We start from the raw sequence: 20,987 nt of genomic DNA on the forward strand, positions 1-20,987 counted from the left end.
CCAGTATATGGGTCCCTGTATCAGATTAACAAAGTTTTCTTGAAGTATTAACCAACTCCTAATAAAAGCTATAAAGGTTATAAAAGGCTTTGGAAGTTATATCTTATGGTCACAATTAAAGTTTTATTGATTGTGTATACAATTCTGAAAAACAAATTTAATTGGCTTAGGCCAGCATGGTGGCTCACGCCTGTAATCCCAACACTCTGTGAGGCCAAGGCAGGTGGATCACTTGAGGTCAGGAGTTCAAGACCAGCCTGGCCAACATGGTGAAACCTCATCTCTACTAAAAATAAAAAAAAATTAGCTGTGTGTGGTGGTGGATGCCTGTAATCTCAGCTACTTGGGAGGATGAGGCAGAAGAATCGCTTGAACTTGGGAGGCAGAGGTTGCAGTGAGCTGAAATTGTGCCATTGCACTCCAGCCTGGGTGACAAGAGTGAAATTCTGTATCAAAAAAAAAAAATTGGCTTCATACTGTTTTTATTAGGGCTTATTGTTTGGAAAATTAAGTCTCTTAGAGAATGATGGTTTTCACCTTTTTGGAAATCCTTGAATTATCACTTTGGTCAAATGAATGACTTATTTTACAATGACCTGTGATATCAAGTGTTTTAAGCCACTGATATTTGACAAACTTTTGAAAATCAAATTATAAATTATGTCCTTTAATGATCCAATTAATCCTTTAAGATATTAGGTTCCCTCAAGTCCCAAAATGACATAATTTGGCTTTTTTAATATAAAAATTATACAGGAAACTTTGCCAGATGTGAAATGGTGTTTGGTTTTCTTTAGGCTGTATTTGTATAAATATGTTATTGGTATGTATTCCAAAATCATGGGAAACCCCTCTAATCCTGATATGACATAGTATGCATTATCAGGAATAATTATAATTGTTATGTTAAATTATTTTGTGCCACAAAGGTAACAAATTTTTTTGTCAATTGCATCTTTGATGATGGCTGCCCTGAAACCTTTTGTCATCCATAAACTATTGTTGTCTTGTTTTGATCCTCCTTGGAAAGTGGTTTTATAATTAGCAGTAGAACTCTAACCGGTGTTCTTAAAAGCAGGTTTCTGATAACTTTGGAGATTGTGACATTAGAATAGAAGAAGAAACTTTCAGGACTCTCATGGAGAGCTGAAATTTTCATGAATATCAAGCAGAACAGGAGTTAACTGTGTGAAGTGAACTAATAGAACACTAAAGTAATTTTTTTAACTTTTTGCTTAAAATGTTGCTGATCCTTTTTTTTTTCTCCAGAATCAAGGAAACTTTTCTTTTAAGCTATTCACAGCTTTTAACAATTGAGTAAAGTATACTCATCTGAACAAAATTTGGAGCATATTTGTTCCTCTCTATTTCTCCAGAATTTGGAAACTACTTGTGAGTATCCTTAACTTATGACAATACAATTATTTGCATAAGTGCAATGAGAATCTGTTTTTATTTATAACAGGACACAATTTGGGAAACTGGTTATTTTACCAAGGGTTTGACTGGAACGGTATACTTTCCTTTCAGGAATCAAACTTGACTTATGGAGCCAATACAAACCCATTGGGAAAATCTGGCCTCATACCTTTGTCTGTACATTCCCTGTACGGGGTTCCTGAACTGTGGTAGGTAATGAATGTCACTTTTTGACAGGTGCAGAGCCCCAAGTTGATTTTGGAACCTCAAGAGGAGATTATTACCCAACTTATAGGTATTTGATGGCACAAATCTATGGCTGGGCTCAGCTTTAATACAGTCTTATCTGAGATTCCTTTAATGGAACAAAGTTCCATCAAAGCCAATTTTAAAGGCTTTGTAAAAAATAATTATTCTTGTTGCACTGTATACATATAATTAGGCTAGGTATAATAAAGCAAACCAGTCCTACCATGATTTGTCTTTAGGAAAAAAATGGGAAACTGGAGAGAGAAAAATTATGTTTCAAAAACTATAGTACACCTCTTGTTAGATTCTAGTTTTGCCTAATGTATTTCAATTTTCTACAGTTTAGATCAAATTCTAATTTTTCATGCGTATAAATCTTCAAAATAATATTTTCATTTTTTTCTTTTATCCCCCATTTTACCTAATTTGGAGTCACTGAAAACTAAGCTTTCCTAAAGCCCTACGAACTGACGTATGGACTTCAGAGTCATCTGGTTTATATCGGTATCTCCAGGATTGTTCTTTTGTTCGTTGTTGTTTTTCTCCTTTCCTCCCCCTATATTCTCTCATAAAACTTAACCGCCTTCTAAAAATAAACCATCCTAGCCAGGAGAGATCAGACAAAACCTGGGACCAGAGACTGATTTTCTACTAAAACGCTTTCTCAAAAATACTTTCAAAAAGAAGAGTGGGAAATTGGAAAGGAAAGTAGGACCCCCAAATCACTAAGATAAAGGGAAAATTCAAGCTGGGAACTGCTTAGGGCAAACTTGCTTTCCATTCTATTCAAAGTCATCCTTCTGCTTACCTGAGATAAATGCATATCTGATTGTCTCCTTTCTGAGATAAATGCATATCTGATTGTCTCCTTTGGCAAAGCTAATTAGAAACCCAGAAGAACAGAACAGTTTGTCTCTTACCTACCCTTGACCTGGAAGCCCCATCCTGGCTTCCTGTTGGCTCACTTTTGCTTCAGTTTGTCCCGGCCCAAACCAATGTTCATCTTACATATGTTGATTGATGTCTCATGTCTCCCTAAAATGTATAAAACCAAGCTGTGCTCTGACCACCTTGGGCACATGTCACCAGGACCTCCTGAGGCTGTGTTATGCACACGCATCCCCAACCTTGCAAAATAAACTTTGCAAACACTCTGTTCCCCAAATGCTCAGGGAGACTAATTTGAGTAATAATGAAACTCCGAGGCCAACCACGGTGGGTCACGCCTATAATCCCAGCACTTTGGGAGGCAGAGGTGGTCGGCTTATCTGAGGTCGGGAGTTCAAGACCAGCCTGGCCAAGACAACAGGGCAAAACCCCGTCTCTACTAAAAATTCAAAAAATTAGCTGGACGTGGTGGCGCATACCTGTAGTCCCAGCTACTTGGGAGGATGAGGCAAGAGAATTGCTTGAACCTGAGATGGCGCCACTGCACTCCAGCCTGGGCGACAGAGCAAGACTCTGCCTCAATGAAATAAATAAAATAAAATAAAACAAAACTCTGGTCTCCCGCACTCTGCGTGAATTACTCTTTAATGCAATTCCCGTGTTAAGAAATTGGCTCTGTGTCGGTAGAGCAAGATGAACCCGTCTGGCAGTTACAGAATTGTCATTATATTGTTTCCAGTTTTAGAAATATGTAATGCACAAATACCCATAACTTTGTATGCAAGGTTAAATGCGAATGCCCTCCGGGCATGGTCAGATGCCAGCTCAGGAAAGACACACCGCCTACAAACCGCGGCAATGAAAAGCGGTCCTTCTGACCTCAGTCAGCCTCAGGCGAGATCGCGTCTCCTGTCACTCAGGGCCTGAGGGGGGCGGGGACTGAAGGCCTATCCAATCAGGGACGCCGCCGGAAAGGAGAGGGCGGCTTCCGGGCTGTGGCGGCGTCTTTGTCCTTTGCCGGAGTGGGCTCTTCCAGTGCGTCTCGCTGTTCTTCTCCTGGGCTCTGGGAGGCACAGAGCAGCCTCTGCCACCTGTGACCTGCGGGTCTTGGGACATCCCTGGCTGACGCCGGAAGACCCGGGAAGCCGCGGAATGGTGAGTGGGCCGCGCCAGGTGTCCGAGGTGGGGAAGAGGGCTGCTCGAAACCTGCCGGACCTGCCTGGTAGGCGCCGGAGCCTGCGGACCGCCTCCCCGTGCGGCCGGGTCTCAGTCCCCGCCTGTGCGGGCCGGGCGGGGCGGCAGCGGACCCCGCGTCCCGTCTCTACCTGCCAGTTTCACTTTTGTGTGGCGGAAGGTATTTTTGCAGAGGCAGCCGAGGTGGCGGAACTTCCCGGCGGGACGCGGCGTCCCTGCACACACCGCTGCTGTTTCGGGACGCACAGGTGAACCGTTGGTATCATTACGGGCGCTGTCAACTCCCAGAGAAAGGGAGAGAGGACTGGGTGCTTCCAGAGGCCTCCAAAGGCCCCGAGGCACTGGCGCTGCCCCAGGAGGCCTTTTGGACCGCAGGCCGCTCTGAGCCACAGCCTCTGGGCCTGACACTGCCCTCCAGCTTCCTGAGGGCGGGGCCTGTGACCCGTGTGCGGGGTTCCAGTGTGGGAGTGCTGTGGTTCATGGGGCTTCCAGCCCCGCCTTTCTCTCCTTAAAATTAATGTTATAAGTAGAATTTTCGGTGCCACAAAAGAAGTAGCACTGAATATAAATTTTCTCAGCAAGGCAATTTACTTCTATGGAAGGGTGCGGCTCACAGATGGAACAATGGCGGCGCACAGCTGGCCAAGGGAGGGAAAGGGGCACTGGTGCGGAGGGAGGGGCGCTCCTACTACTGTGCCGTTCTCCTATTGGCTAGGGTTACACCGCACAGTCTAGACTAATCCCAATTGGCTATTTTTAAAGGGAGTAGGGTTGGGGTAGGAGCAGGAGTGGCGGGTGGGTAGTTTGGCGGGAAGAACGGTTTCGGGCAGGTCAGAGCAGGTGGCCAGGGGTCAAAGCAGGTGACCAGCTCAGGTGACCGGGATGACTCAGGACGGTGCAGGGGACCGGGGTAACAGATGTGAACTACTGATTAGAACTGGTGGAAAAGGTTGTTTACTGAAACTACAAGGAAGTTAAACTTTAACATGGAGAATTAAAGCATAAGAGAGCTGAACATACTGACATACTGATTCTTTGAAGAGAAACTTGGGGTTCACTATATCGAACAGTTAAACTGAGGCTTCGTTAAAGGGCGATTCATAAACCAGGTATCACAGTCGTGGTTTGTGGTTTGGGGTCCACAGGAGGAGTGTAAAGGAGAGGCTTTGATACGGTTAATGAGGAAGCAAACAATATTCTGCTTTTTTTTTTTTTTTTTTTTGAGACAGAGTCTTGCTCTGTCATCAGCCTGTAGTGCAGTGGCGCAATCTCGGCTCACTGCAACCTCCGCCTCCCGAGTTTAAGCAGTTCTCCTGCCATAGCCTCCCGAATGGCTGGAATTACAGGCATATGCCACGCCCAGCTAATTTTTGTGTTTTTAGTGGAGATGTGGTTTCACCATGTTGGCCAAGTTGGTCTGGAACTCTGAACTTCAAGTGATCTACCCACTTCGGCCTCCTAAAGCACTGAGATTACAGGTGTGAGTCACTGCACCCGCCCAAAATATCTGTTTTCTGTTTCCAAACATTTTACATGAGAGGAAAGCGGAGAATAAATCATCTGACACTCTACTGTGAAGAATCTTCGTGCCTCTCTTCGTCTTTCCTAAGTGCATATTTTACCAAAATGTCTGGATTGACGTTCCCATGTGAAAACTTTATAGGATGTTGTGTCCTCAGCCACCATCTTGTCTTTTCTTAGTCCTGGCATTTAGAACTGTCTGGGGATAACGCGGAGTACCCACATGGCCATGTCTATTGGAGGGTCTAGTGAATATCAGCTCCTGGGTCATCTCATCCCCAAGGACAGCCTGAGGTAAGGGGTAGAGCCTTTCAGGAGAGCAGCTGGATGCTGTTGGCCCAAGAGGGATCTCCTGATGGTGACACCTTAGGGTCATTAAAATTTTAGGACATTAAAATTAGAACATTGAAATTAGTGGACAATACAATTTAACGTCCTTCAACTTAGGTCATTAAAATTACTCCTCCAGCCCAAGTTTTTATTCTTCAAAGAGGCATTGGTGGTCTGCCAATTGGATGCTGGTATTTAGAGGAAAAGGCAAAAATGATTTCTGCTTTTTGGATTGTCTCAGACTTGTGAAGAGAGAAAAACTGTCCCAAAGAACAAGGAAAAGCCACTCCAGAGAGCATGTGCAAGAACCTGAAAATTAAAATGCACTTCAGGCACACAGGAGGGCAAAGAGCAGTGCCAGTGCCTCCTAGGTGGTCGTTGAGTACTTCACTGAACAGGATGGGTATGGGAGGATGTCCTGAGTGAAGGAATGGCCTGGCTTGACATTTAAGTCAGAAAAGTCTGTGTTGCAGTCAGCACTGCCTCTCCTTGAGTTTGTAACTTTGAAAAGGTTTGTTCACTTATTTCAGTTTCAATTTTTCGTTGGCTGTAAAATACATTTTGTCAGTACAGCTTGAAAGATAAAAATACTATTTCCAAAGGGGTAAGGTAAAGTGATGTCTTTCATCTGCTAAAAATTCTTACTTACCTTACTTCTTCCCCAGAGTGACTGCAGTAAGTTTAAAGGCCTGTTCTTTTTAGGGACAATTTCAAATGGAATTGTAGGACTTAGCTTTGTAAATGCTACTTGTGAAATAAAAATGTGATAGATAAATTGATGATTTACAAAGATTCACCAAAACGTCAGTTCCCCTCTTGTAGCGTGGTGAAGAATTTATGAAAGTGAGTACATCTGTTCTGTATCCTGTTACCTGGATATCTGAGTTTAATGCCAAATTCTTTGGGACAGAATTTGGGAACTCATAGAATGTTTACATGTGATTGTTTACTAAAGGATATATTATGGAAATAATAATTAAATGATATATTTATTGGTGGAAAGAATAGATATTTTTGCTTATCCTGTTGTGGCATGAAATGTGTCTTAAAATCTTCTCCCCTCCTATAAACATAAACACCAAGTATTTGTTGGCTTCTTCAAACACTGAGTACTTTCTCATTTAAAACTAAGTAAATAGCCTTGACCAGGAATCAGACCTGAGCTCAGTGACTGTAAGCTAACATCGGTCTTGATCCTGCGAAGGAAAGTTGTTGAACGCCCAGTCAATTCTTCCTGGGTAGCCTTCCCTGTTGGTGTTCCAACCTTCTGACACAGACCATGGAGAAAGTTCTTTGTATTGAAAGAAGCGACAGAACCCTGGAAAGCTGGGGCTCCATGGCCAGATGCTTTTGGGGTAAGGATGGGAGGAGAGTTGTGATGCCCCTTCTGAGGGTGTAGCTGTTAATGTCCTGGGGCTGTTTCTAGACATTGTCTAATTAAACAAATTTAGATTTAGGTAAGAAGGGACTTTATTCTAAAGGAGTATTGCAGTGGGGGGAAATCACCGAGTATAAGATCTGCAGCATCTCACATGTTTGGCTGACATGGGCTTTGTTTCATAGAGAGAAGCAAACAAAATCGGAAAGAAGGTGTGAAGGTAGGCCAAATTGGTGGGTGGCAAAATCAGATTTTAGATCAGAGAATGTTTTACTCTGAAAGCAGCCTGTTCTTAGGAGAGGCGTAAAGAGGGGTTGTATGTTGGCTCAAGCTGAGAGTGAGACAAAGTTCAAGGTCCTGGGGGAAGGAGAAAAACCTAAGCAATGTTTGGTTGAATGTTTTGACTTAGCCTAAAGACAGAATTGTTCACCTAATTGATAATATTGGAACAACAGAGATTTTTAAATCTGTGTCTAGCTTTGCAATCAGAAAAGAAAAGCAGCTGTAATTACAGTGTTTTAGCAGGACTACCTACCCTCTCCACCCTTCCCCTACCACTGCCTCTCACCATTTTTCCTTGCTCTGTACATCATTTCCATTTGGCTATCCCTTGGTTTTATCCTGTATAATAAACTGGTAAACATTAAGTGCCAGTACGTAAAAGTACTTAGATGAACACTATGTTGATCTGAGTTCTATGAGTAGTTCCATCAAAGTATTGAACTCAAGGAGGGAATTATGGAGCCCCCTATTTGTAAGTAGTTGTTCAGAAGTATTGATGGTCCCCTGGGGAGTGGGACTGGCATCTGCAGTGAGGGCAGTGTTAAGGGATGAGAGCTGAATTTGTGGGGTCTGTGTTGATTCTGGGTGGTGTCACAATTGAATTGTTAGACACTAGTTGATGTTGGAGAATTGGTTGGTGTTCAGCAGGCTCCACACATTTGGTGTCAGAAAAAAACAATGAGTCAGAATCTTAAACTGAGTTTGAGCAAGTTTTGATATGTGGTGAAAGTGGGAGTCCCTGGATGAGAGAGCTTTTCTTAGATGTGAGGAGGGGACTGGCAGGTGTGTGGAGCTCCCACAATTAAATTCCCCAGCTGCCCAGGTTTCCATCACTCACTACCCAGTAGTGAGCCACCTGGGTTACATCTCCACACTAAGAGTGGTCCCTAAGTATGGGAAAGTATTTAACCTACCAAGTATGGGGTTTCTTGTGAACTGTGGATGAAACAGCCTTCTTACCAGAGCTGCTTCCCTTTTATTTCCTTTGTAAAATTTTGCTGCTATATAATTTCAGTTTGCCCAAGTATTTAAGAATTTTATTCCATGATTAGTGTGTAAGATTTTTAGTTTCATGTTTGAAGATCTGAGTAATAAGGATATTAACCCCATTTATAGAACTCCCTTATATCTCATCTAATACTATTCAGCTATTTTCCAGAGAGGCCACCTCCTAATATTATTACATTGAAGATTAGGTTTTCAACATAAGAATTCTAGAGAATATACAGACATTCAATCTATAACACTTCCTGACATCTTGGATCTTGGACGACATCTTGGATCTTGGTAGACATATGTCTTTTCTTTGCGTTTCTGGAAGTAATTTTCATTATGTTACCAACAAACAAACCTAGTTTTGAATTTTATGTAACTCAATAAAACAGTGACTCTATTTGAGAGCGCTTACTTCATGGTGACATGAATCTCGGCTCACTGCAAGCCCCGCCTCCCAGGCTGATGTAAACGGTGCTTCATAAGGTCTCATTTTCTGGAAATCTGTGAGTGCTGCTGCTGCTGCTGCTGTTGTTTTCAAAGCCTACCCTGGCCAGCGTCTGTGGCATCGTAAGCATTATAAAATATGTGTAATTATTTCTTGATTACCCCCTTCGTTCTCTTCCGATCTCTCTTTCTCTCTCTCTCTCTTGCTCTTTCTCTGTTTTTTTCTCTCTCTGTCTGTTGCTGCCGCTGCTGCTGTTGTTCTTGTTGTTGTTTTAAAAGCATACCTGGGCCACTGTTGATGGCATCAAAAGCATGTAAGATACGTGTAAGTATCTGTTGAGTACTCCTTTTCTCCTCCTCTCTCTGTCTCTCTGTGTCTGTCTCTCTCTCTCTGCTTCTGTCTCTCTTTCTCTCTTGCTGTCTCTCTCTGCACCTGCCTCTCTCTTCCTCTGTCTCTGTCTTTCTCTCATCTGTCTGTCTCTCTCTCTCTGCCTCTCTGTTTCTCTCTTCCTGTTTCTGTCTCTGTCTTTCTCTCATCTGTCTGTCTCTGTTTCTTTCTCTGTCTGTGTCTCTTCCTCTGTCTGCCTCTCTATCTGTGTTTTGTCTCTCTCTCTCTGCCCCTGTCTCTCTCTTTCTCTCTCAGTCTCTCTCTCCCTCTTTTTCTTTTTAAAATAAGCTCAGGTAGATCTAATCTAATCCATTTCCAAGGCCTAAATTCTTTCTTTCTTTTTTTTTTGGAGACGGAGTTTCGCTCTTGTTAACCAGGCTGGAGTGCAATGGCACAATCTCGGCTCACCGCAACCTCCGCCTCCTGGGTTCAGGCAATTCTCCTGCCTCAGCCTCCTGAGTAGCTGGGATTACAGGCACGCGCCACCATGCCCGGCTAATTTTTTTGTATTTTTAGTAGAGATGGGGTTTCACCATGTTGACCAAGATGGTCTCGATCTCTTGACCTCGTGATCCACCCGCCTCGGCCTCCCAAAGTGCTGGGATTACAGGCGTGAGCCACCGCTCCCAGCTCCAAGGCCTAAATTCTTAACTTTAGTTTGATCTCCATACAGAATCATGTACAGAACTGGCGAGTTGATTTCTGGAGTTGGATACCTCATAGATATTATAGATTAATAAAGATCCAGTCTGGGCGTGGTGACTCAGGGCTGTAATCCCAGCACTTTGGGAGGCTGAGGTGGGCAGATCACCTGAGGTCAGGAGTTTGAGACCGGCCTAGGTCATCAACATAGTGAAACCTAGTCTCTACTAACAATACCAATTTAATAGCTGGGCGTGGTGGTGGGTGCCTGTAATCCCAGCTACTCGGGAGGCTGAGGCAGGAGGATCACTTGAACCCCGGAGTCAAAGGTTGCAGTGAGATGAGATCTCACCAATGCATCCAGCTGGGGCAACAGGAGCAAAGCTCCACCTCAAAGAAGAAATAAAAAAAATAATAATAAAATAAAAACAACCAACATTTACTCCAGCTTTTCCTCCTGGGCTTTAGGTGTTGTAATGCACGTCTCAGTCATAATCTATTGTTTCAGGTGCCTGTGGGTGTTTTATTTATTTCCTGTTTTCAAGCAATTCCTGCCATTTTTTTTTTTTTACACTGATTGGCTCCCAGCTTAGACGAAATAGAGAACAGAGCCTCATTTCAGACCTGCAAGTAGCCTCAGACAGGTTATACCATAAAGATACATTAATTTGCAAGTCACATCTGCTCTTCTCTCTGTGGAACTACAAACTCATATTGCTGTTTTGAAAATTGGCACTGAGCCGGGAGGCTCAGGCAAGGACAACTGAAAACTTCAAGAGGCTTTTCTGCTGTTTTCTGCTGTTTTTCTTCGTTCTGCATTCACCTATTTGCTGTAAACCTTTGTTGGTTTTCAAGAGTTTTGACAAAGTTGTTCTGATGGTTAGGCTTGTTTTTCCTGTTTCTGTGAAGGGACAGGTGTTTGGAGTAGATACTCTCTCTGCCTTTCTACTGGCTGATCTCACCCTCTTGGAGTCTGTGGTGTTTATTGATCTGAATGACTTTCCTGTGCTGTTACTGCACGATCTTGGTTACTTTGCTTTGAAGCAAGTTTTGAAATTGTGAAGTGTGTGTTTTCTGACTTTGCTCTTTTTCAAGATTTTCAGGGTATTCTGAGTTCCTTGCAATTCTATATGAATTTCCATATCTAGTTTTCAGTTTCGGCAAAGTGGTAACCTTGGTTTCTGATAGGATTGCATTAAATCTGTTGATTTTTGGGGAATATTGCTATCTTTTTTTTTTTTTTTTTTTTTTGAGATGGTGTTTCGCTCTTGTTACCCAGGCTGGAGTGCAATGGCGCGATCTCGGCTCACCACAACCTCCGCCTCCTGGGTTCAGACAATTCTCCTGCCTCAGCCTCCTGAGTAGCTGGGATTACAGGCACGTGCCACCATGCCCAGCTAATTTTTTGTATTTTTAGTAGAGACGGGGTTTCACCATGTTGACCAGGATGGTCTCGATCTCTTGACCTCGTGATCCACCTGCCTCGGCCTCCCAAAGTGCTGGGATTACAGGCGTGAGCCACCGCGCCCGGCCGAATATTGCTATCTTAATTATATTAGTCCTACTAATCCACGAGAATGGGATTTTTTTTTTTTTTAAAGATCTTCAGCTTTCAGCAAAGTTTGTGGTTTTCAGAGAAGTTTTATACTTTATTAAATTTATTTCTGTGTATTCTCTGGGTACTATAGTAAATGGACTTTATTCTTTAACTGCATTGTCAGGTAATTTAATTGCAAGTATGCATAAAGAAAATTTTGTATATTTTGTACCTCCAAGCTTGATAGCACCTCTCTTACTATTTTGTTTTGTTTTGTTTTTTGAGATGGAGTTTTTCACTCTTTTCATCCAGGCTGGAGTGCAATGGTGCTATCTTGGCTCACTCCAACCTCCGCATTCTGAGTTCAGGTGATTCTCCTGCCTCAGCCTGCTGAGTAGCTGGGATTACAGATGTTCACCACTACATCTGGCTAATTTTTTGTGTTTTTAGTAGAGATGGGGTTTTGCCATGTTGGCCAGGCTGGTCTCGAACTTCTGATCTCAGGTGATCTGCTTGCCTTGGCTTCCCAAAGTGCTGGGAGTATAGGAATGAGCCACTGCGCCTGGCCCTCTCTTACTATGTGGAATAGCAGTGATGAGACCAAGCATCCTTGTCTTGTTTCTGATCATAAAAAGGAAGCTTTTAGTCTTTTTTTTTTTTAATTATTATTTTTTTGAGATGGAGTTTTGTTCTTGTTGCCCTGGCTGTAGTGCAGTGGTATAATCTCAGCTCATTGTAATCTCTGCCTCCCAGGTTCAAGCAATTCTCCTGTCTCATCCTCCCAAGTAGCTGATACTGCAGGCATGCACCACCATGCCTGGCTAATTTTGTATTTTTAGTAGAGATGAGGGTTTCCATGTTGATCAGGCTGGTCTTGAACTCCTGATCTCAGGTGATCTGCCCGCCTGGGCCCTCCAAAGTGCTAGGATTACAGATGCATCACGCCTGGCTGCTTTTAGTCTGTTAAATATGATATTAGTTGTGGGGTTTTACAGATGCCTTCTAGCACCTTGAGGAAGATTTCTTCTATTCCTAGTGTACTAGGGGCTTTAATTTTGTGAAATGCTGAGTCTTTATTCATTCTGGATATGAACACTTTGCCAGATAGAGTTATCATTTGCAATTTTTTTTTAACAATTCCATAGATTGCCTTTTTATTCTATTAATAGCACCTGAGGGACAAAAGTTTTTAATTTCAACACTGTCAAATGTCTATTTTTTCTTCTTGTTGACTGAGCTTCTGATGTCATATGCAAGAATTATTTCAAAATTTAGTATTACTTTTGCTCTGTATTTTTATCTAAAAATTGTTAAGTTTTAGCTCTTTTATGTCTGCGATCCTTTTTTTTTTTTTTCCTTGAGACAGGGTTTTGCTCTGTCACCCAGGCTGGAGTGCAGTGGCACAATTACAGCTCACTGCAGCCTCCCCCTCCTGGGCTCAAGTTGTCCTCCCCTCTGCCTCCTGAGTAGCTGAGACCATAGACACATGTCACCATGCCTGGCTATTTTTGTTGGTTTTTTTTTTTCTTGCTTTGTCACCCAGGCTGGAGTGCAGTGGCAGATCTTGGCTTGCTGCAACCTCTGCCTCCGAGTTCAAGTGATTTTCCTGCCTCAGCCTCCTGAGTAGCTGGGATTACAGGTGCCACTACCACACCCAGCTAGAATTTTTTTTAAATAGAGATGGGGTCTCCCTATGTTGCCTGGGCTAGTCTCGAACTCCTGAGCTCAAACAGTCCTCCCCTAGTCTTCCCAAATTGCTAGGGTTATGGGTGTAAACCACCATGTCTAGCCCTAGGTTTCTTTTTCTTTTCTTCTTCTTTTTTTTTGACAGAGTCTCGATCGGTTGCCCAGGCTGGAGTGCAGTGATGCCATCTCAACTCACTGTAACTTCTGCCTCCCGGGCTGAAGCCATTCTTGTGCCTCAGCCTCCCGAGCAGCCGAGATTACAGGTGTTTGCACCACCATGACCTACTACCATTTTGATTTCATTTTTGGATGTGGTGTAATGTTAGAATTCAGCTTTATAATTCTGCATGTGAATATCCAGTTTTCCAGCATCATTTTTTCTAAAGACTTTCTACTGAATGATCCTGGCACCTTGCTGAAAATCAGTGTATCATATTGAGGGTATTTTTCTGGGCTGTCTTTTCCATTTCCTTTGTGTATATGTCTGTCTTTCTGGCAGTCCCACTCTGTGTTGATTACTGTAACTTTGAGTAAGTTTTGAAATCAGGAAGAGTGAGACATCCAACTTTGCTTTTTAAATTGTTTTGACTGTTGATTTTTGTTGGTGTTCTATACGAATTTTAGGATGGTGCTTTCTATTTCTGTAAAAACAATGTCATTGAGATTGTGATAGTGATTAAATTGGGTTTGCATATCATTTTGCGTAGTAGTGACATCTTCACAAAATTAAGTCTTCCGACCCATGAACACAAGGTGTCATTTGTATCTTTAATTCCTTTCAGAATTTTGTAGTTTTCAATGTACAAATATTTTGCCTAATTTCAGAGTATTATTTCAATTATATTAATGGTATTAATTACCTTTTCAGATTATTCAGTTTGTATGTATAAATGCAACTGATTTTTGCATGATGACTTTTTTATCCTGCAGCTTTGCTGACTTTATTAGTTTCAAATATTTGGGAGTATTTTTTCTTGTGTTTGTGTGCAATCTTTAGGATTTTCTACATATATGATTGCTGTAAACAGAGATAATTTTTATGTCTTCCTTTCCAGTGTGGATGCATTTCTATTCTTCTTCCTTTTCCCCCTTTTTTTGTTGCCTAATTGCTCATGGCTAGAATTTTCTGTACTGTCTTGAGCAAAGTGATCAAAGCAGATCTCTTTTTTTTTTTTTCCTGTTCTTATAGGAAAACCTTTTTTTATTTCACCACTGATTGTGGGGTTCTTGTTTATATATATATATATGTGTGTATGGCCTTTATTATATTGAGGTAGTTTTCCTCTAGCACTGGTTTTTCGTATGCTTTTATTATAAGTGTGTCTTGTATTTTGTCAAATGCTTTTTCTGTGTCAAGATCATTATGGTGTTTAAGTCATTTTGCTAATGTGGTGTATTACATTGATTTTCATAGGTTGAACCACTCTTGCATTTTAGGGATTAATTTCATTTGGTCATGAGATTATGCTGCCAAATATAATTTCTAGTATTCATTTGAGGATTTATTTCATTTTATTTTATTTATTTATTTATTTGAGATGGAGTCTCACTCTGTTGCCCAGGCTGGAGTGCAGTGGTGCGATCTTGGCTCACTGCAACCTCTACCTCCTGGATTCAAGCAATTCTCTGCCTCAGCCTCCAAGTAGCTGGGATTACAGGCGCCCGCCACCACGCCCAGCTAATTTTTGTATTCTTAGTGAAGACAGGGTTTCACCATCTTGGCCAAGTTGGTTTTGTACTTCTGACCTTGTGATCCACCCGCCTTGGCCTCCCAAAGTGCTGGGATTACAGGCGTGAGCCACTGCACCTTGCCTGTTTCATTTTTTTGAGATGGAGTCTCAGTCACACAGGCCGGAGTGCCAGTGGCATGATCTTGGCTTACTGAAACCTCTGTGCCTCCCAGATTCAAGAGATTCTCCTGCCTCAGCCTCCCAAGTAGCTGGGACTACAGGTGTGCACCACCACATCCGGCTAATGTATTTTTAGTAGAGATGGGGTTTTACCATATTGGTCAGGCTGGTCTTGAACTCCTTACCTTGTGACCCTCCCTCCTTGGCCTCCCAAAGTGCTGGGATTACAGATATGGGCCACCGCACCTGGCCTATTTGAGGATTTTAGCATTGATATTTATAAAGGATATTTGTGTTAATTTTCTTTTAGTGTTTGTTAATTTTTCATGTCAGCAGAATTTTAGCTTTACAGAATGAGTTTGGAAGTGTTCCTGCCAATGAATTATTATGGAGAAATTAAGGAGGATTCGTATTAGTTTTTCTTTAAATGTTAGGTAAATTTAAGCAATGGAACTGTTTGGTGTACTGGGTTTGTATTTGTTTGAGTGGGGTTTTGATTATTATGTCAATCTCCAAGAGTAGGTCTGTTCAGATTTTCCATTTTTTCATGATTCAGTAGTCTTAGTACATTGTGTATTTCTAGACATGTTTACATCAGTGTTACCCACTTAATGATGTATCCTTACAGACTTCCTAAATAAAGTCTGAGGCATACAGTTCTTTTAGTTGTGTTCTGGTGTTATATGTGTATTCTGCTGATATTGATATAGCACTTCATAAAACTTCTCAGCCCTTAGTCCTTTTAATTGAGTCAGAAAAATTAGAGGGAGATGGAATTGGGCATTTTTCTTACCCCAGGACCTTTGGCTCTGGTAAAATGTCAGTTGGTTAAGCTTTTGAGAAATACTATCCTTTGAAGACAGGACTGTTAAAAAGAACAGAATTGTCTGGGCATATTTGAAAATGGCTACTTTTCTTCTTGCTGGAAGCAGGAAGTAATTTTTCTGTGATCTTTACTCTGAGAGCCTGGAAGTGTTTCTGGAGGTAAAGCTCACAAATTTGTGGGAACCCTTGAAACTGGGCACCCTGGAAATTTTAATTCGCAAACTTAGGCAATTCACTAATTACAGTTTAAGTTTTTCTAAACCTTGTTGCCCACCACCCTGTGGGTCTGTCTTCTCTTGCTCTGACTTGCTGTCATGCCCTGTCGCCTGATATGCAGCATGCACTTTGACCTGCTGATTGCTGGAGAGTTGGTGCTTTGAGCTCTGCTGCTTTCTTTTCTTTGTCTGCAAAATCTGTAAATTGAAATTGAGATCACCACATTACAGGACAAACATACACATTGTGGGGTTTTTTGAATTTTAATTAATGGTTTAAATTTTTATCATGAATTATAGTCAGATAAATGAATAAAGCATTTTCACCTATAGGGTACACTGCATATTCAGGGTGACATGTGTACTAAAAGCCCAGACTTCATCACTATACAGTTTACCTATGTAATCAAAAACCAATTGACCCCTAAAGCTATTCATTGATTGATAAATAAATAAGTAAATAGCATTTCTCCTAAGTTTTAATAATAATAAAAACATTTTTGGAATCGTTATCAGGATCCCTGACTGGGTCTTGAGCAGTCATTAGTTTTCTGATGGTCCCTCCCAGACTCATCTTCATCTCACCTCTTGCATGACCACTATCCCGATTCTTTGGCTATTTTCCACATCTTTACCATCGTTCTCTTGCCACAACGCAGTGTTCTTTTAGTTTTGCCTCCTTCGACCTTCAATAACTGAGTATGAATGGAGTTACAGTGTAAAGGTTATCCGTGCTTTCCTTACATTATTATGTTTCACACATGCTAGTCTCTGAGCTGTGGGCTGGTTTCCTCATTTATTGCAATAGTTATGGTGTTTGTGCTCTTTCTAGTTTATTTTTTACTCTTGGGAAGAATATTGTTATAATTTTATGTCAGTGCCCAAGTACAGATGCACAATAAATTCTCAGGATTTCAGAGAAAAATTACTGGGCTGTAGATTGTGGTAACTTTAAACTACCGAAAATAGCGATGAAGTGTGCCAGTGACTTCCTTATTCGTGCACAACTTTATTTGCTTGCCTGTGGTCATTATCACTTGAGATTCTCTGACTATTTTTTCCTTCTAATCAGTGTCAAACATTCATTTGACGTTTTATTTGGCTGTTTCCTCATTATTAAGAAGATGGACCTTCACGTGGTCTCTCATTTTCTGTTAAGTGTGTTTTGCTTATTTTTTCATTTTACAATTATTTATTCATCTTACTCTGCACTCTAATTCTTCAGTATTGCATGTATTACAGATTTTTGTTCTACTCTTTTTTTTTTTTTTGAGACAGGGTCTCGCTCTGTTGCTCAAGCTAGAGGGCAGTGGTGTGATCTCGGCTCGGCTCACTGCAACCTCTGCCTTGCTGAAGCTATTCTCCTGCCTCAGCCTCCCACGTAACTGGGATTACAGGCACCCACCAACACGCCTAGCTAATTTTTGTATTTTTAGTAAAGATGGGGTTTCGCCATGTTGGCCCAGGCTGGTCTTGAACTCCTGACCTCAGATGATCTGCCCGCCTCAGCCTCCCAAAGTACTGGGATTACAGGCGTGAGCCACCAAGCCTGGCCCACTCTATTTTCTTTTTATTCTCTTAATTTTAATATGTTTGAGTTTGTCAGTTCCTTTATCGCTTTTTTCTTACATAAAAAAGATTCTGCCTAATCTTTCATTAAAAAAATCTTCCTGTGACTTCTGAAAGTTTTCTGATTTTATCTTTCATATTTGGATATATAATACATTGATTATTATTCATGTAATAGAGAAGAATGCAATGCATTTTCCCAAGTAGATACCAGCTGGGTTTGCCTCATATTTTAAAGTGCATGTGATTTCTTTTTCTATTCTGCACTGCCTGCTCTATCGTTAATCAACTTTCCATATAAATGCTGGGTCATTGAAGACTTTTTTTCCTTTGGTCTGTTTGCTTATCTCTCTTCTAGTACCGTACTGTCGTGAATATTTTTGTTTGAAAAATCTTAGAAGTATGTTAGATGACATTTGTCATTTTTACTAAGTATGAAAAAGTAGTTTTTCTTGCCTAAAAAAGCCCGATTTGGGAATTTATGTGATTTCATAAGAGTAGCATCTGGAAGTGGTGACATCTTGGTGACGTTAATGTCATTTTAAAAAAGTGCCATATTTCCTCTTACTTCATCTGCCTTGACATTGTGCAATAGAAATTTAAAAATTATTCTATTAGTATTGTTAAATATCTATTACTGGTTTTATTTACTATTGAAGTAAATTTAATAAATCTGTTCTCTCTTGGTGTAATCACATGGAATGGGCTCAACTCCCCAATTAAGAAGTGACAGCACATGTAAAATATTGCCTATCGAGGAAACTCATTAAACACTTAAGTGTTCAGACTGTGTTTTGATGTCTGGTTCCCTAAGCACCACTGCAGTGACACAAAATAATAGACCTTTAGCAGAAAAGGTTTGGCAAATACATTGCATAAACCATTTAGATGCAGTGAGTCATTCTTATTACTTAAGTTGGTAGAATCCTTTTCAAAATATAGGTTCCTAATACAAAGATTGACCTTTGTGAGCAGGCATTTTTAAGAATAAGTAGTCTCAGGACTGATAATATTAACTCAGTTATGCACATCAGGTAGGACTTTATTATGACAGATACTTGACATGTACAAAGTGAAATTAAGGGGTAACTAAGCAGTACATCTTATTCCCTGGATTCTCTAATGAAATGGGTGTTTCTACTTTGCTGTTGCCTTTTTGAATAGTTCAGTTCTAGCATTAGTACTGCTCTGTAGGAGGGAGTATGTGTGAACAGAGTAAGAGTTGTGACAATCAAGTCATAGAATAAATGCTTGGAAATTATAGAATCATGTAAACAGCTTATGAATTGAGTATAGATTCCTAGTGCTGTCAGTCCCACCCATCCTTCTATCCACATGTGTTGGATGTTCTAGGACTCAGTGGCTTTTGAGGATGTGGCTGTGAACTTTACCCAGGAGGAATGGGCTTTGCTAGATTCTTCTCAGAAGAACCTCTACAGAGAAGTGATGCAGGAAACCTGCAGGAACCTAACTGATGTTGGTAAGAATGACAATACTGTTCACTTACTTACAGAAGCCTTTCTTGGTCATCAGTGCTATTTATGATTTGGAATGTGGCAAGGGAATGATTTGGTGAATAAATCAGGCATGGGCACTGTGTACAGCAAACATTAACTCTAGTAATGTTTCTGTAGTTTCTAATAATTCATAATTTTATGGGTGTACATTTTAGGAAACAAATGGAAAGACCAGAATATTGAAGATTACTTCAAAAAACCTGGGAAAGATATAAGGTAATTTGCACTGAGAAGAGGAAATAAAGTCCTCTGAAGGAATCTTAGCATGTCATGAACTTAAAAACAAGTAGTCAAAACAAATAAGAGCCACTTGAAATTTATTTACTTTTAGAAAAATTTCACCCAAAATGTGACTTACTTCAATGTAGCAGTGTTTGAAAAACAGTTTACTTGGGCCGGGCGCAGTGGCTCACGCCAGTAATCCCAGCTACTCAGGAGGCTGAGGCAGGAGAATTGCCTGAACCCAGGAGGCGGAGGTTGCTGTGAGTCGAGATCGCGCCATTGCACTCCAGCCTGGGTAACAAAAGCGAAACTCCATCTCAAAAAAGAAAAAGAAAAACAGTTTACTTGGAAACAGTACTACAAAACTGTGTATCTGAATTTTACTGTTTTGGTCATAGCCATGCAGGTAGTAGCTGTGTTTTCAGTAGTCAACCCATTTACTTTCAAATAATTCAGTCATGGCAAAAAAATGCATTTTCCCTGATATTGGTAGCAATGTAAGTCTAAGACCTATTAATAAGTATAAAGTTATTAATAAACCAACAGTAATAATGTGCTTGTCATTTTTTTTTTTACAGAAATCATATGGAACAGAGACTGTGTGAAAGCAAAGAGGGTAATCAATATGGAGAAGTTGTCAGCCAAATTCCAAATCTTCATCTGAACGAGAACATTTCTACTGGATTAATACCATGTGAATACAGTATTTGTGGAAAAGTCTTTATACGTCATTCCCTCCTTAATAGGCATATTCTAGCTCACTCAGGTTACAAACCATATGGAGTGAAGCAATATGAATGTGAGCAGTGTGGGAAATTCTTCGTTTCTGTTCCAGGTGTTAGAAGACACATGCTAATGCACAGTGGAAATCCAGCTTATAAATGTACGATATGTGGAAAAGCTTGTTATTTTCTCAGTGCATTTGAAAGGCATCAGAGAACTCACACAGGGGAAAAACCCTATAAATGTAAACAGTGTGATAAAGCATTCACTGCTTCCAGTTCCTGCCTAATACATGAACGAACTCACACTGGAGAGAAACCGTATGAATGTAAGGAATGTGGGAAAACATTCAGATTTTCTTGTTCTTTTAAAACTCATGAAAGGACTCACACTGGAGAAAGACCCTATAAATGTACCAAATGTGACAAAGCCTTCAGTTCTTCCTCTTCCCTTCGTTACCATGGAAACATTCATACTGGAGAGAGACCCTATGAGTGTAAAACATGTGGTAAAGCCTTCAGCCGTCTCAATTCCCTTCACCTCCATTTAAGAATTCATACTGGGGAAAAGCCCTATGAATGTAAGAAATGTGGTAAAGCCTACACTCGTTCCAGTCACCTTACTCGCCATGAAAGAAGTCATGATGTAGAGGCTGGGTGCAGTGGCTCATGCCTGTAATCCTGGCACTTTGGGAGGGCCAACGTGTGTGGATTGCTTGAGCCCAGGAGTTCATAACCAGCCTGGATTTAAACAGTGTGAAACAGGCTGGGCAACATGGTGAAACCCTGTCTCTACAAAAAATAAAATAATTAGCTGGGCATGGTGACACAAACCTCTTGTCCCACCTACCTGAGAGGTTGAGATGGGAGAATCACTTGAGCCTGGGAGGTTCAGGCTGCAGTTAGCTGAGATCCTGCCGCTGCACTCCAGCCTCCTGGGTGGCAGAGTGAAACCCTGTCTCCAAAAAAAAAAAAAAAGAAAAAGTTCGGTGTGATTGCTCATACCTGTAATCCTAGCACTTTAGGAGGCTGAGGGGGCAGATCACATGAGGTCAGGAGTTCGGGACCAGCCTGTCCAACATGACAAAACCCATCTCTGCTGAAAATAAAATG

The 20,987-nt window shown here is 41.2% G+C and overlaps 1 protein-coding gene across 3 annotated transcripts; it reads left to right on the forward strand.

Moving 5' to 3' along the window:
* The first annotated feature begins 3,556 nt into the window (after positions 1-3,556).
* Positions 3,557-20,646, forward strand: ZNF669 (zinc finger protein 669). Of its 3 annotated transcripts, none has more exons than XM_012472738.3 (4): positions 3,557-3,711; positions 18,767-18,893; positions 19,086-19,146; positions 19,731-20,646. In XM_012472738.3, exons 1-4 carry the CDS (start codon positions 3,709-3,711, stop codon positions 20,551-20,553), a joined length of 1,014 nt encoding a protein of 337 aa, XP_012328161.2. In that variant the 5' UTR covers positions 3,557-3,708; the 3' UTR covers positions 20,554-20,646. The 3 variants fall into 3 exon arrangements, with proteins under 3 accessions (XP_012328161.2, XP_012328162.2, XP_021522629.2); XM_012472739.3 differs by lacking the exon at positions 3,557-3,711 and adding an exon at positions 5,150-5,565; XM_021666954.2 differs by lacking the exons at positions 3,557-3,711; positions 19,086-19,146 and having other exon boundaries at positions 17,423-18,893.
* Positions 20,647-20,987: the final 341 nt, after the last annotated feature.

This window comes from Aotus nancymaae, unplaced genomic scaffold (assembly GCF_030222135.1).
Source record: "Aotus nancymaae isolate 86718 unplaced genomic scaffold, 86718_ANA_hifiasm-v0.15.2.pri h1tg000032l_1, whole genome shotgun sequence".
Classification (NCBI taxonomy): domain Eukaryota; kingdom Metazoa; phylum Chordata; class Mammalia; order Primates; family Aotidae; genus Aotus; species Aotus nancymaae.

Bases quoted from the DNA above. Each gene is read 5' to 3' on its own strand.
- ZNF669 (XM_012472738.3), top strand. The intron at 18,894-19,085 runs GTAAGAATGACA...TGTACATTTTAG, and splicing joins CAGGAACCTAACTGATGTTG to GAAACAAATGGAAAGACCAG. The intron at 19,147-19,730 runs GTAATTTGCACT...TTTTTTTTACAG, and splicing joins AAACCTGGGAAAGATATAAG to AAATCATATGGAACAGAGAC.